We start from the raw sequence: 13,901 nt of genomic DNA, 5'->3' as shown, positions 1-13,901 counted from the left end.
AGTGGACAAAAAAAAAAAAAAAGACCATGAAAGATCACAGACAGAAACGGCAACACTTATACAAATAATTCTGAATTTCATGGCATCTGGTGGAGTCTTTGGAGGAAATATGGATATTGGAAAGAATAGAAAAACCAAAAATACCATCCTGGTCATTTCTGGTCATTTTAATAAAGTGACTTAGAGAAAAACAGTAATTGCACTACTAATATGGTAAGTTGCTATGGCAATACAACAACATGTTGATTTTTATTTTTTTTTAATGCAAGAACAGAGCAGGGGACTGAAGTGAGATAGAGGCAAGGCAGACAATCGTACGACAATTGAAGGAACAATTCGTGACTCCAGCCTGTTAATGAACTCCCAAATGAGCGGGAAAAAGTCAACGTTTAACTTGTCTTGCTTGAGACACTTTTCAAAAATGCACTAATGCACAAAAGAAGGAGACCTTGACTGCATGAATATGTAGCAGGAAGCATTTGGGAGGCTGCAAACAAAAGGCTAAATATACAGTTTTATGGAAAGCTGATTTTTTTTTTTTTTTTTTTTGGATAACCAATCATGCAAGGCTGCTCACACCTGCACATCTCGATAGAACTGCACCAGTGTCTCTTCACACTGCAGAACAAATTGAACTTTTACTGAGAGCTAGAAACCTGAAAAGGCAGCTTAATGGTAAGACAGAATCAAGCACTGTTATGCTTTTCCAAAGACAAACTCAAACCACTTCCCATCATGCTTACGAACGACATTCCCAAGACAGAACCAGGATGAAGGCACACAATAAAATCAATGCACTTTTTCCTCAAAGTAAGCAAGATAGATAGGATAGAGTCACACCTGGTTAAACCTTATTATACAACTAAGAAAATTTTGAATGTCCCATTACACACACAAACAGGACAAATAAATATTTTTTTTAAATGCTGTGCGTACTTCAAGTCCGATTGACAATTTATAGTCTACAACCTCTTCCATCCATCCATCCATCTTCTATACCCGCTTATTCCTATTCAGGATCACGGGGGTCTGCTGGAGCCTATCCCAGCTGTCATAGGGCGAAGGCAGGGTGACACCCTGGACAAGTCGCCAGTTCATCCCAGGGCCACATAGAAACAAACAACCATTCACACTCACATGCACACCTACGGACAATTTAGAATATTCAATTGACCTCACATGCATGTTTTAGGAGTGTGGGAGGAAGCCGGAGAACCCGGAGAGAACCCACGCAGACACAGGGAGAACATGCAAACTCCAGGCCCGGGCCCCAGAATCGAACCCACGACCTTCTTGCTGTGAGGCGGCAGTGCTAACCACTGTGCCACCGTGTCGCCGTCTACAACCTCTTCGGATCACTAATTTAGGTTTATTAAACTTTCTCCGCTTTGTTTCACTGCCCTCCGTGTTTCATAATTTCTCCGAAGTTGTGACCCATGCCCGAGAAACCCCGAATGGCGCAATGCAATTACCATGCCGTTGTTTGGTGGGTGTCAGTAGGCAGAGCCAACACCAAAAGAAAAGTGAGCTTCCTTTTTAATCTTAGAAAGAATTCTCTGCTAGAAAGTGACGCTTTGGTTAAAAATATTCACTGAAACCTCCTAATAGCTACGAATTCCAGAAGGGGCTTTAGTGTAAATTGCACCGAGGCTGTGAATCAGTGGGGGAAAATGACACTCTAAGCCACACTCCTGGAGCGACGTTCGACTGAACTGAAAGGCATCAGGAGGCCATCTTGACAATCCCATCTGAGCAAATAAATGAGAAGCTTTTCAATTTATGTTCAACTATAAGAACACGGCGATGGCCCCAAATCTTTTGCAGAGAGAAAATCCCGAAATAAGATTTGTTTCAATGTGGTTCGGGCGACTTTCTAAATTTGCTGTAAGACAAAAGATGAGAAAAGACTGCTCGAGGTGCAAATAGTGTGACCATTTGCAAATTTGTCAGGGCGACATCATTCATTCACAGCTTATCAGCTCGACAGAAGCCATTTTTTACTCTTTAAAGTTTTCAGAGTAATATTTGGAGATTGTTCAGAAGAAACAACGACACCATGTGGTTACATTTTAGATTGCAGCACTCTTTCGCTCAAGTTCCCTTTGGGACTTCGTAATCCCTCCCACTACTGAGCTTGCCAGTGAACTACGGTAGCCTGTAAGCAAAAACCTGAATACCTCGTCCACCTTCTTCTTCGTTGGTTTATTTGACGGCTTGAGCGTTCACCCTACAAATTAAACGTTTGAAAATCAGCAGTGCAAGATGGCAGCTAACTGGGACCCTTGTAAGGGTCGGTAAAACAAATGACTTTTATTGCACTGTGAGTATACACTTGTATTGATTTATCTACAGGCTGTAATGTTAAGCTTTTACCAATACAAAAATCATAAATTAGGCCATATTTTACACACTTGTGTTGTGACAACAGCCCAGTCATCAGCATGTTTACCAATCTCGCCGGCTGAACTCAGCTACACTCGCTCAGCGTCATATCCAGAGCATGACAAAAGCAGTCTAGACACAAAAGGTAGACAATGCGGCTTCACTCATCCATTCTCCAGACATAATTTCTGTCTGCAGTTGAAACAAACAAACACTTGTGACCTCTCCTATTCCCCACTCAGGTGCTGCTCTTTTCTTCTTTTTGACTCGTTCTTGTTTCTCAAGTTTTGTTTTGTCTTGTCTGGAATACAACTCACCTGAAGAGGAGTGTCCTCGACTGACACCAGTCTTCCAACTATTACACGACAATGATATAATTCTGGTCACCTCGGCATGACCCAAAGGAAAAATGCCAATTCATTCCATTCCCAGGCTGTGAATGCGGAAGCTTTTGAAACAACGTCTTCCAGGCTGTGTTCTTAAGGACACAGCCAAGGTGGGATATGGCAGTCAGCAACAGCCCGCGGTGGCCACACAAGAAAATAAAAAAAAAAAATGCTGATTTGGAAGCTGCACCCCATCCTAATAGCAATAACAATGGCAATATTATCCAGCGTCCACATGACCTTCATGGATAATCACATCTTGTGCTGACCGGCAAACAATGAATTTGGTGAAAGTCCTCATTTTCCAAACATTAGCTGAGGCTCTTAGATAGAAACCTCTCAACAAGCAGAGCCACCATTAAACTGAGCCAAAATCGCCACTTTTTCCAATTCATATCATTTTTGAGTAACCTACTCATTTACAGTATCACTGATACGGCTGCTAATAAAAAACAATAAGAGCAATGACCTCCAACAAAGCAGCGGGACCAAATTTTCTTATTGTGTTAATTAAACATAAGAACATGGGCAATATGATATGATTTCAAATTTGCATTCAGAATTTGAACAGTTTAACAAGAATCTTTTTTTCATCTAAGTTTTCTATCAGTACAATAACCGATATAGTAGCAACTTCACGAAGCAAAACAAAACACCCACATGCAACAGCTTTGGTGTCACTTTCGATGCCGCCAAATGTTATCAGAGAAAACGTTGCTCGTGCTGCAAGATTTGTTCTCAATAACTTGCCTGATTAAAAAAAGGTTTAACTAACTAACTAACAAACTGACTCCATTCAGTAGTTGTAGTTTAGCTGTGTTGTTGTAGCAGCATCTGAGGCAGCAAATCTACAATTTTTCTGCTTGGGATATTGTTTTTTTTTGTGGATACTAAATGTGGTTGTTTGGTTTGTAGGGAGCCCGGTCATTACCGCGCATAATGTTTTTGTGAGCTGCAACCCTTAAGTAGAATCATTAAGTTTAAGGCGTGTAAATATCAACAATAACAAATTAACAGTGGTACTCTAAGGTTCCCCTGGGGCCCGAATTAAAAAAAAACCTTAAGCCACATTAGTGGGATCTCATGCACCGTGTCTACACACAATCCGAGCTGGTTTAACATTGCTGCACATAAGGCAGAACAAAGCAGAGAGACTATTTGTCCCACCGGCCGACGGCGTCAGATTCTCCGTCAAGCTGCGGGAGCACAGCTGGAAATCCAGAGGCAGCTCGTGTCGGCTGCCAAACTCGCTGCGTCACAAAGCAAAACTGGATTGGTCCAGTTCCCTCTGGGTCACGGTGCAGCGTTGTCAGATACAGACAGTGTTGTAGTACTTCAGATTGGTCTTGGTCTCGGTGCCATAAGGGTCTCGGTCTCGGAGGCATTTTTACTGGGTCTCGTCTCGGTCTCGGACTGGACGGACACGGGATTTTTTTAACGAGACCTTGGTCTCAAACTCCAAATGTCGAGGTCTTGTCTCGATCTCGATGCTCTCTAGTTTTGATAACGTTGTGGTCTCGGTTGGTGCGGTCTTGACTACAACACTAGACACAGATATAAAAAAAGATGATGATTGTTTTTTTCTGAACATCATTGTTCAAATCAAACTCAACGTGAAAAAGTGAAAGTGTTTTAATTACCTCAACATAAGCGGTGGGGATTTGACCGTCAAACATTGAAAAAAATAAAAGTTCTTTAATCAATTTATTTATTTTATTTTATTTTTTTTTTTAGGGGGGGGGGGGTTGCAGTCATTAAACAGTGCCACGAGGACAGCAACACATTTTGGAAAAGTAATTACTTAAAACGTTCATTTCCGGAGGGCATGAAGGCTGATTAATTAGTTGTTGTTACACAACTGAGAGTTCAAAAAAAATGACAGAATGCTGCACGGGAGACAAATGAGTATATGTAATTATTTGGAAATTTTCATATATATATATATATGTATATGTATATATATATATATATATATATATATATATATATATATATATATGTATATGTATATGTATATATATATATATGTATATATGTATGTATGTATATATATATATATATATATATATATATATATATATATATATATATATATATATATATATATATTTTTTTTTTTTTTTTTTTTTTTTTTTTTTTTTTTTATTAATGTTCGTCTCGACTGATTTGGTAAAAAAATGTGCTCATGTTGTCAAGGCAATGCCGGAAGCCACGAGCCAAAGCGTAGAGAAAGGAAGAGAATATTCTTGAAGTGGGCATCCATCCAACCATCCATCCATTTTTCCCATCACTGCTTCTCTTGCGCTCAGGGTCACAGGGGTCGCTGGATCCTATCCCAGCTGCCTCCGAGCAAAATGCGGAGGGGCCACATCCCGGTCAAGTCCCCGGCTTATCGCCGAGCCACACAGAGGCAGACAAGCGTGCACGCTCACACTCTCTGCGCACAATTTAGAGTTGCCAGTTTGTGCGCCTCTCTGGATTTCTCCACGCAAGAAATCGAACCCGCGACATTCTGGCAGCGAGGAGCCACAACAGGATCAATTAAAACAATCAAGTAATTTGTGGCGGGCTGCATTTTATTTTCCTGTTTGAGTTCATTAGCAGCACTGCTTGAGTCAGACTCCTTAGAGTCCACTCAGTTTAATTCTAATTTTATTTATTTATTGCATGCTCTTAATTTTGTACACCGCTGGAACGTGAGAACTTACTTTTTTTTCCTGAATAAAATAGTTTAATAACAAAACAAAAAAATAAATAATAAATAAAATACACCTTTACAAAATAACCAGGAAAAAAGAACTGAAAGGTAAAATTAAAAACTGCTGGCTGACTAACAACAACCCCTCGCTGTCCACTTGGACTTAATGGCCCGGTCCAAGACTAAAATGCTGTTTAACTTTAAGTCACTTACCTTAAAATAGTCATAGCTTTTGTCTGTTCTGGATTAAACAAAGACAAATGCGAGAGGGTGGATGAGAGCTACTGCAGGACTAAATTGAAGTTTAAATAAATCTTGCAACGAGGCAGCTTTATTTTCAGCTTAGTGCTGTTTGTGAAATGGAAGTGAACGTTTCTTTTCTCTTCCTCACTGCTGCCCAGCACCAGGCCGCTGTCCACCCGCAGCAGCCCCACTTAGAAAAAGGACCTTTATTTCTTGACATTAACACATTGGAGGTGGGCGGGGAGCCCATCTTTGTGCACTCACCGACAGAGTTTTTTGTTTTTTTTAATATTCCGCCGCAGACGAGGGACCGCGGGCAAACAAAAGGAGAGCGACCGAACCACAGCGGAAAGAAACTGTGGGACTCGGCTCAGCACAAAGTCATTACTGTGTAATACGGAAGAGGAGAACAAACGCTGTGAACGAGAAATGCAAAGGTTGTTTTTTTTTGGGGGGGGGGCTTTTTCTTTTCTTTTCCCCTTGGTAATTTGTATTGTTTGACAGCATTTCTACATGTGGATGAGGGATGAGGTTGTTCTTGCAGGGTGCTTTTTTTCATATTTCATTTTATCCTCTTGAGCACGAGCGGCTGACTCGCCGACGTCTCGGTGTTGAATATTTCATCCTGTGAGTCTCTCTCTCTCTCTCTCTCTCTCTCCTCCCCAACCACCACCACATCTCCTCCCTCTCTCTCTCTCTCTCTCTCTCACTCCCAACCTCGCGCTCCGAAAGCCAACCGAGGATTACGGCTGGCCTCTATTGTGCGGCCAGTGGGCCGTCTGGAAAAGGAAAAATAAATAAATAAAAAAACTATCTCCCGGCTGCACAGGATTTCTAGTCGCAGGACAATGTTGAGCCGGCGCCAAACGTGAAGCTGGCGCCGTGCTATTAAGGTGTCATGCTGCGCTGCACTGAACAAAGGGCAGGAGAGGCGGAGGGGGAGTAGTTGGGGAGGTGGGTGAAAAAAAAAAAATCTACTCCGTGTCTCTCTCTCTCTGTCTGTCTGTCTCTCTCTCTCTCCCTCCCTCTCATCTCTTCTTTTTTTTTTTAAGGTCGGGGCTCAGCAGAACAGACAGCGTAATATTGTCAGCTTTGAAAGGGGGGGGCGGCGCTCTCGCGGAGGTTGGGTGGGCGGCTGACCTTGATCGGAGAGGAAGTCCAGCATGGTCTGCAGCAGGAAGGACAGGTGGCGCACAGACAGGCCCGGGTTGCCCATGCGGCGGGAGGCGTACACCAGCTCGTGGAGGAGGCGCATCTGCACGGCGGCCCAGCCTTGGTGGGTACCTGGGAAGAGGGAGGAGGGGGAGGGGAGGGAGAGCGAGAGGAGTGAGGACGCTGTGACGGCGTGACGAGGCTCACTGCTGACATCTAATGTTGCGCGCCAGTCACGTCATCTCGGAGCCGCCGGTTCGTCGTTGGCGATGAAAGACGTCGATGCCGTCAAATGTGGTCTGTTTTCCCCAGAGGGGCCGTGATTGAAAGTGAGAGCCGGGATCAACGGTTTATCATTTGAGGAGGGGAGTGAATGAGTTCAAAGCCGATCCGACAACTGCGGGCGGATTTTTTGATTCACTTTGTGAGTGCGACGCACCGATTTGCTCTAATGCACATTAACCAACCGCCACTTTAGGTGTGTAGGTGTGTAGGTGTGTGTGTGTGTTTGTATACAAATATAGTGCTCATAACATGTAAATATTTTGTTTTTATCATTTATCTTTGCACTACTTTTTGTTGCGATATATGAACGAATCCATCCCACCGGGGATATCAGTTAGCATAAATAAAGCGCGAGCCGAGATGACAAATAAATAAACAGAGGAACTCTGCGCGATGTCGCGGGTCGAAACGTTCAAAACGCCCCCTTGACAAACTTCCCTAAGTCTCAATTCAAGCTCCCCTCTTCAAATCGCGCTCCTTTCCCCCCCCCCCCTCCCGCAGTGTTCGCTCCGCCGAGTGCCGCGAGACATCTTAATAGCGCTCCGGTCACGACGCCGGCTGTTACGCAAGACCCCTCAGACCCCCCCACCCACCGGTCCGCTCCCAACTGTCGAAATGTTGACTCACTAAAAGTGGGGGAGAAAACTGGAGGGGGGAAGGGAGGGAGGGAGGGAGAGAGAGAGAGAGAGAGAGAGAGAGAGAGAGAGAGAGAGAGAGAGAGAGAGAGAGGAGAGAGAGAGAGATGGCAGGGGAGGCCGTGGGGCGAGTGTGAGGCGAGTGGGAGTGTGTTTGGTAAACACTCTGGTGTTTCCTCTGCTTTAACACCCCCCCACCCGATCAGCACACAGGGATTATTCATCTCGACTCCTTTTAGGTTCCAGTTGGGAAAGGAGAAAGGGGGAGTGGGGGGGGGGGCATTCTATCGTAAGCTTTTTTTTTGTTGTTGTTGTTGTGGTTGTGGTGGTTGTTATCGGTGCGTTGTGAAACTGCACCCGCTAATCTAAAAATAGCTTACTTCCACCTGTCTGCCAAAAAAATGTTTTTTAAAAAATAACAACAACAACAACAAAAAAAATGGAGCTTATCTGCAGAGGAGCAACGAAGGACATTCTGGATTTTCAAGAGGACGTCTCGAACCTGGGACTCCCGCTGCACTTGTTGTATTTTTCAGACTTTTCTTCAGATTTTCAGACTGGGAGGAAGAGTATCATTATCATCATCATCATTATCATTATTACGAAGGGAGGTAGGAAATGGACCCGACTGGAGCTGATAAAACGCGCCTTTGCCTCCCTCAAAAAGTAACTTAAGTCAACACGATGCTGCGCTGCATTCATGGCCAAACTATTACACAGTTTGCCATTATACGCCTGCGTTGCCTACAACCTTGGCCGCCGTCTTTCTGTTCCGACATGTACTGGGAATGTTATAAACCCCAATGCATCATCGTTTCCAGCTCTGGATTTCATTCAGCTGCTGGATTCCGACCTCTGCCGGACCCTTTGCAGGTTACGACGCGGCTCGCTGTCGTCTTTTGAAAGCGAAACACAAGCCGACGTTGCGTATTCCACCGCTGCGATCTATCCTTCACGCAACAGGAACGAGGTCAGGTATGACTCGTCATGATTATTATCGCAACGGCGACGCAAAGGTTATGAAGCGGGGTTGCTTTTGAATGTCGGAACGGAATAAATAGGAAAGGAAAACATCGGTAAGCGTCTCCTCTTATCCTCAAGGAGAGCAGCGGAGCGTTTTTGTCCAGACGCGCACAAAAAAAAAAAAAAACAGTAGAAAGTTGAAAACCAGCTATATTTTGGTTATGCCGTGTCATTTATTTGAGGAGATGCTGTAGCAACAAAAAAAGCTGACGTTAATCAAACAATCGAACAAGAAAAGCCAGACAAAAAAACTTTGTATGCATGTAGGAGTTTTCTGACGTTTTTCAAACTCAACAAAGTTTCCCCCCAAAAAATCTGGAGCCGTTTTGTTATGGATGAAAGGCCAAACCACACATTAACATACGTTTAAAAAAAAAAACCTATAACCTATTGCATATTTCACCGCTGCGATCTATCCTTCATGCAAAACAGGAACAAGGTCAGGTATGACTCGTCATGATTATTATCGCAACGGCGACGCAAAGTGCCCCTTTGAAAATCAATCGCAAGAGAAAAAAATACGAGCACCCCTGAACTTTTCTGCTCATTGCGTGTTACGTCTGTGCGTTTTGCTTCGCTTTTTCTTTTCTTTTTTTTTTTGCTGCAGCGTAACGTGGAGTAACTGCAATAAGTGCGGGTCAATGGTTGTCAGGGCTGAGGAGCGGATCACGAGGACCTCGCCGGAGTGCGTACGAAAGCCCCCCCGGTCAGATCTCAAACGCGGGGCTCTTTGTTTTTTATTTCAGCTAAGTGGTGGCTTGAATGCGGAGCGTCCCCCTGGAGGAGCACTTGTGAAAAAAGGCCGCAGAGTTGGAGGTGCATGGAGGCCACACTTTAGTGCCTCCTTTGTTTGCTTGGAAAAAATAATAATAATAGTAATGGAGTGTCTACGCCGCTGACGCTCGCACAATTGGAGCGAGCGAGCGAGCTTTTAGGACTGCAGAGGAAGGTGAACGCAGAGAGGTTTGACTGCACGTTCGGCGGCGCTCTGCGTTTCGACGATTTCCTTTCTTCAGGAGGACCGTGAGTGTTATCTCACCGGGCTATGAAAATGTAAACTGTTCAAAGGGGTCGAATACTGTAAAATAATAAGTGAAAGAAACACATTATTGTGCAGCATCTGTGATAGGACTGCAACTAACGATTATTTTTCCCATTAGTTGATTAGTCACGATCGTCTTCTTTGTTTTCACCACCTATTCTGGACTTCTGTTTGACCCGACTTGCTTAAACCTTCACACCTGTGTTATGCTGTTGTACTCTGACAACATGCGTTTTTAAATAAATATCAAAATAATGACACACAAAGCATTTATCTGTGACATAGATACATTTTTCAACGTCAAATATCATTGGTGTCGACAAAATTTATGTTGTCGACATAATCGATTACGTCGACTAATCGCTGCAGCCTTAAATTCTGTTGGAGTAGTTCTCCACTGGTGGAGTCTCGAGACCCACTTTGTTTTCCTGATCGTGAAGCCCCGACCCAAATTTAGTCCACAAAAAAATAAATAAATAAAAAAATCAAAATGCTCGCCCACAAAAAAGGGAGGGCACATGAAGCCATAACACACATAACAGAATAATAATCCTTACCAGTGTTTTCTAGGCATCTCTAGCTTGCCAATGAAAGGAAAAGTCTATTTACTTCTTCTTACGCCACTTTTCAGAGGAAGGGCTCCTAAATCACAGCTCTGGAACGTAATCAAGCCTTTGTGATGTCATCAAGGCCCCATTTCCAGAATACCTGAAACCTCACCAGGGGTTTGTTCCACCTGAATTTTACCCATTTCAAAACACGTGCAGGGGACAGCAAAGCATATGGACATTAGATAGTGTTGTCGGGGGGGGGTAATTAATCAAGCAGGACTGTTCCACCGCGGTCAAGGGTGAAAATAAGTACCCTCACCTCTCCCTCCCCCGGTTCACCCTCGGGAAGTTTACCTTTGCTGAAGTCCTTGGGATCGAGGGACAGGCTGTATCCGGGCAAGGTCTCCAGCAGCAGCTTGTAGCAGGCCCTCCAGCCCGGCTCCGGGATGGTGGGCGCCACGCACTGCATGGCCGCCACGCGCTTGAAGAACGCCGACTTGCGGTGGAAGCCAATGAGCTCGTAGAGCTCCGACAGGATGCTGTAGCGCTGGATCTTCTCCTCCTCCGACAGCTGCGGGTGGTGGGAAGAGGGTGGCGCGTCAGTCTCCGCCAAATCACGTCCCTGGGGGGACGCTGGGATGACTATTATTCAGCGTAAAGAACGACGCGTGTACGGTTTGAACGGTCGTATGACTGATAGTTTCTACTCTCCTGAAGTGTATTTAAATCAAACAGGTGAAGCCATTAGCTGATTATTCCAAAAGCAAACCGGAGACCCTCAGCGGAGAGAGAGCGCACTCTAAAAGCCAGATCTACAAATTTAACTTGCGAGATGAGCAATATCCAGATGTCCATATATAAGCGGAGCTGCATTTATGGAAATGTAACTACTGCTTCTACTACCCTTTTATGGAAAATCGTAAGAAAACGATATCCTCTTTACATACTTCTAAAAGGGAACTTTAACCAAACATGATTATTCATCCTTCCACTGTGGTCTTCCAACATCCTGCTCAAAAATGTACAGAGAATTGAGAGCTACTGCCCACCGGGAAAAGATATCCTTCGAAAGGAAGTGGATCTTTTAAATATTAAAGAATATGACAGAAATAAATGAGATCTGTCACACGCGCTGGACGGCAAAGAGAAACGTGGCTCTGGTCTACACCCTCCGAGCCCAGGGATAATTCGGCCAATCGGAAGCCGGGGGAGAAGTCGTGTGTCCCAGCTGGTTATGAAGCGGGGTTGCTTTTGAATGTCGGAACGGAATAAATAGGAAAGGAAAACATCGGTAAGCGTCTCCTCTTATCCTCAAGGAGAGCAGTGGAGCGTTTTGTCCAGACGCGCACAAAAAAAAAAAAAAAAGCTGTAGAAAGTTGAAAACCAGCAATATTTTGGTTATGCCGTGTCATTTATTTGAGGAGATGCTGTAGCAACAAAAAAAGCTGACGTTAATCAAACAATCGAACAAGAAAAGCCAGACAAAAAAACTTGTATGCATGTAGGAGTTTTCTGACATTTTTCAAACTCAACAAAGTTTCCCCCCAAAAAATCTGGAGCCGTTTTGTTATGGATGAAAGGCCAAACCACACATTAACATATGTTTAAAAAAAAAAAATGCCCATATGCACAAAGCCTTCGTCAGCACTGCGATAACCTATTGAGCTGCTGGAAACCTGCGAGCCTGGCTGCAGGATAAGCGGTGATAGAAAGCGGACGGAAGAGCTTCAGTAGTGACCAATGCGTGCCAAGCCCGACTCCTCGTTTGTCAAAGGCGCATTAACGCTGCTGCTCACCTGTCCCAGGTTGATGTAGACGGCGTTCTGCAGGAAGTCGGACGCCTCTCTGGCCCTCTTCTGGATGGCCAACACCCTGACGGCCTTGACGCAGGCCTCCAGCTCGATCACACCGGCGTTCTTGTACTGCAAGAGGGAGTTGAGGAAGGCGGTTGGAGGCCGAGCGCGGGATTAATAGTCAGCATGGGCCCGCAACCGACACTCCGAAGCCACCTTCATAATCAGAGGGGATGTTTGACTTTTCTCACTACCAACATACCAGCGCAGCATTCTGAGATTTGCAGCGCTACATGCGCTGTACGACACCGCCAGGTCAGCTCTAGCGCTGATTTTTTTGTCTTGACGAATATAATTACAAAATTTTACTAATTTGGTCCGCGGGCCACAGTTTGACACCTGGGTTATAATACACCCATGCGTCTTCCCCGCCCCTCGACTTCCCTCACTTCCGCCCTCACGACGCCCCCATTTAAATTCAATTAATATCCGAGCGGCCACGTGCCGGGATGTAATTTAATTCTGAATGAACTAGTTACAGGTAAAAGGGCTGAGGGAGGTCAGCGTAAAAAGGCAATTATAATAATGACGATAAAGCGCGGGATGCTCGTGAATAGTTTCGCGGCATAATGAGCCCATTCAGCGTCGGCTAAGCAGGGGAGACGTTTTATAATAAAGTTCTTTGAGGCAGTAGAGGCGCAGCCACGGCTCTCGTAGGCGGGGGAGGGCGTATTATTTCAAGTCCAGATGAATAAAACATACTGTTTTGTCTGTCCAACACTGCTTTCTAAAAAGGTTAACGCCGCCTAATATGCCACCGTTCCCGCAGATCTTCCCTCCCCGGATTATAAACAGCCGCTGTCAGCAGTTCGCGCTCGGTCGGCTCTCCGTCAAACCAGGTCGAACACTGCCCCCCGGCGAGAGGAACGGGTATTACAACACAGAGCCCGTTTGCCAATTTCCGCCTCAAGTGTGGAAGCAAAGTAGAGTTTGATAGTTATAAAAAGCCACTGTCACATGACAGCCCGATATGGGCTTCCTGTCAAGTGGTGAGCGCAAGTCAGAGATGTTTGGCGTTGCCACGGAAACCAACTGTGTTGTTTTAAACTGCTGATTATGACTAGAATCAGGTTTGTATAGAACCAGTACTAGGTTGTCAATGTACCTTGCCTGATGTTTGCATATATAAGTGACATTGACCTGTCTTTCTTCCACAATTATCATTGTTTCAAAGTCAACCTCTGCACAATTTTTAATCCAATAAGGTGAAGTCAAGTGTTTGGCAAAGTGTAGTACATGGCTCGGGCGAATAAAACTGTTGTTTTCCAGTTTCAATCGCGAAAAAATGATGGAATGGAATGAAATAATCAACTGAGTCAAAACCTTCATCTCAGTGAAAACGCTCTTAATCTTAAATGTTAAAATGTGAAGCAGTTTGGGTTGGTTTTCCTGTTGCTGGAGTGTGAAGGGGCGGAGTCTGTACCTTTCCGTAGGATGAGATGGCCTCTTTGTATTTCTCAATGATGTCCTCGGAACTCAAGCAGTTCTTTGCCCTTCCGATCTCGGCGCTGGTGTCGGCGCTGATGCCGTTGGTCGTGAGGGCGCCTGCGCTCAGGAGGAGAGGGGAGAGTACGGTGAGTTCAAGAGGGATGGGATGTCCACTGGCCTGATACACCATGACGACACAACACATTTCAAAAAAAAAAATAAT

At 44.7% G+C, this 13,901-nt stretch overlaps 1 protein-coding gene across 2 annotated transcripts in view; it reads right to left on the bottom strand.

Moving 5' to 3' along the window:
* Nucleotides 1–13,901, bottom strand: part of trappc9 (trafficking protein particle complex subunit 9) — a 167,310-nt gene that overhangs the window by 145,537 nt on the left and 7,872 nt on the right. For both annotated transcript variants that reach the window (XM_076011176.1, XM_076011177.1), the window contains 4 exons: nucleotides 13,674–13,795; nucleotides 12,194–12,319; nucleotides 10,752–10,968; nucleotides 6,850–6,993 (listed from right to left, as the gene is read on the bottom strand). In XM_076011176.1, the coding sequence (XP_075867291.1) occupies nucleotides 6,850–6,993; nucleotides 10,752–10,968; nucleotides 12,194–12,319; nucleotides 13,674–13,795 (609 nt within the window). The remainder of the gene's footprint in view (nucleotides 1–6,849; nucleotides 6,994–10,751; nucleotides 10,969–12,193; nucleotides 12,320–13,673; nucleotides 13,796–13,901) is intronic.

This window comes from Nelusetta ayraudi, unplaced genomic scaffold, assembly GCF_046127955.1.
Source record: "Nelusetta ayraudi isolate G7.1 ecotype Tasmania unplaced genomic scaffold, CSIRO-AGI_Nayr_v1 ptg000135l, whole genome shotgun sequence".
Taxonomy (NCBI): Eukaryota; Metazoa; Chordata; class Actinopteri; order Tetraodontiformes; family Monacanthidae; genus Nelusetta; species Nelusetta ayraudi.
Note: the sequence above shows the minus strand (reverse complement) of the source record. Positions and strands in the feature narration are given on the sequence as shown.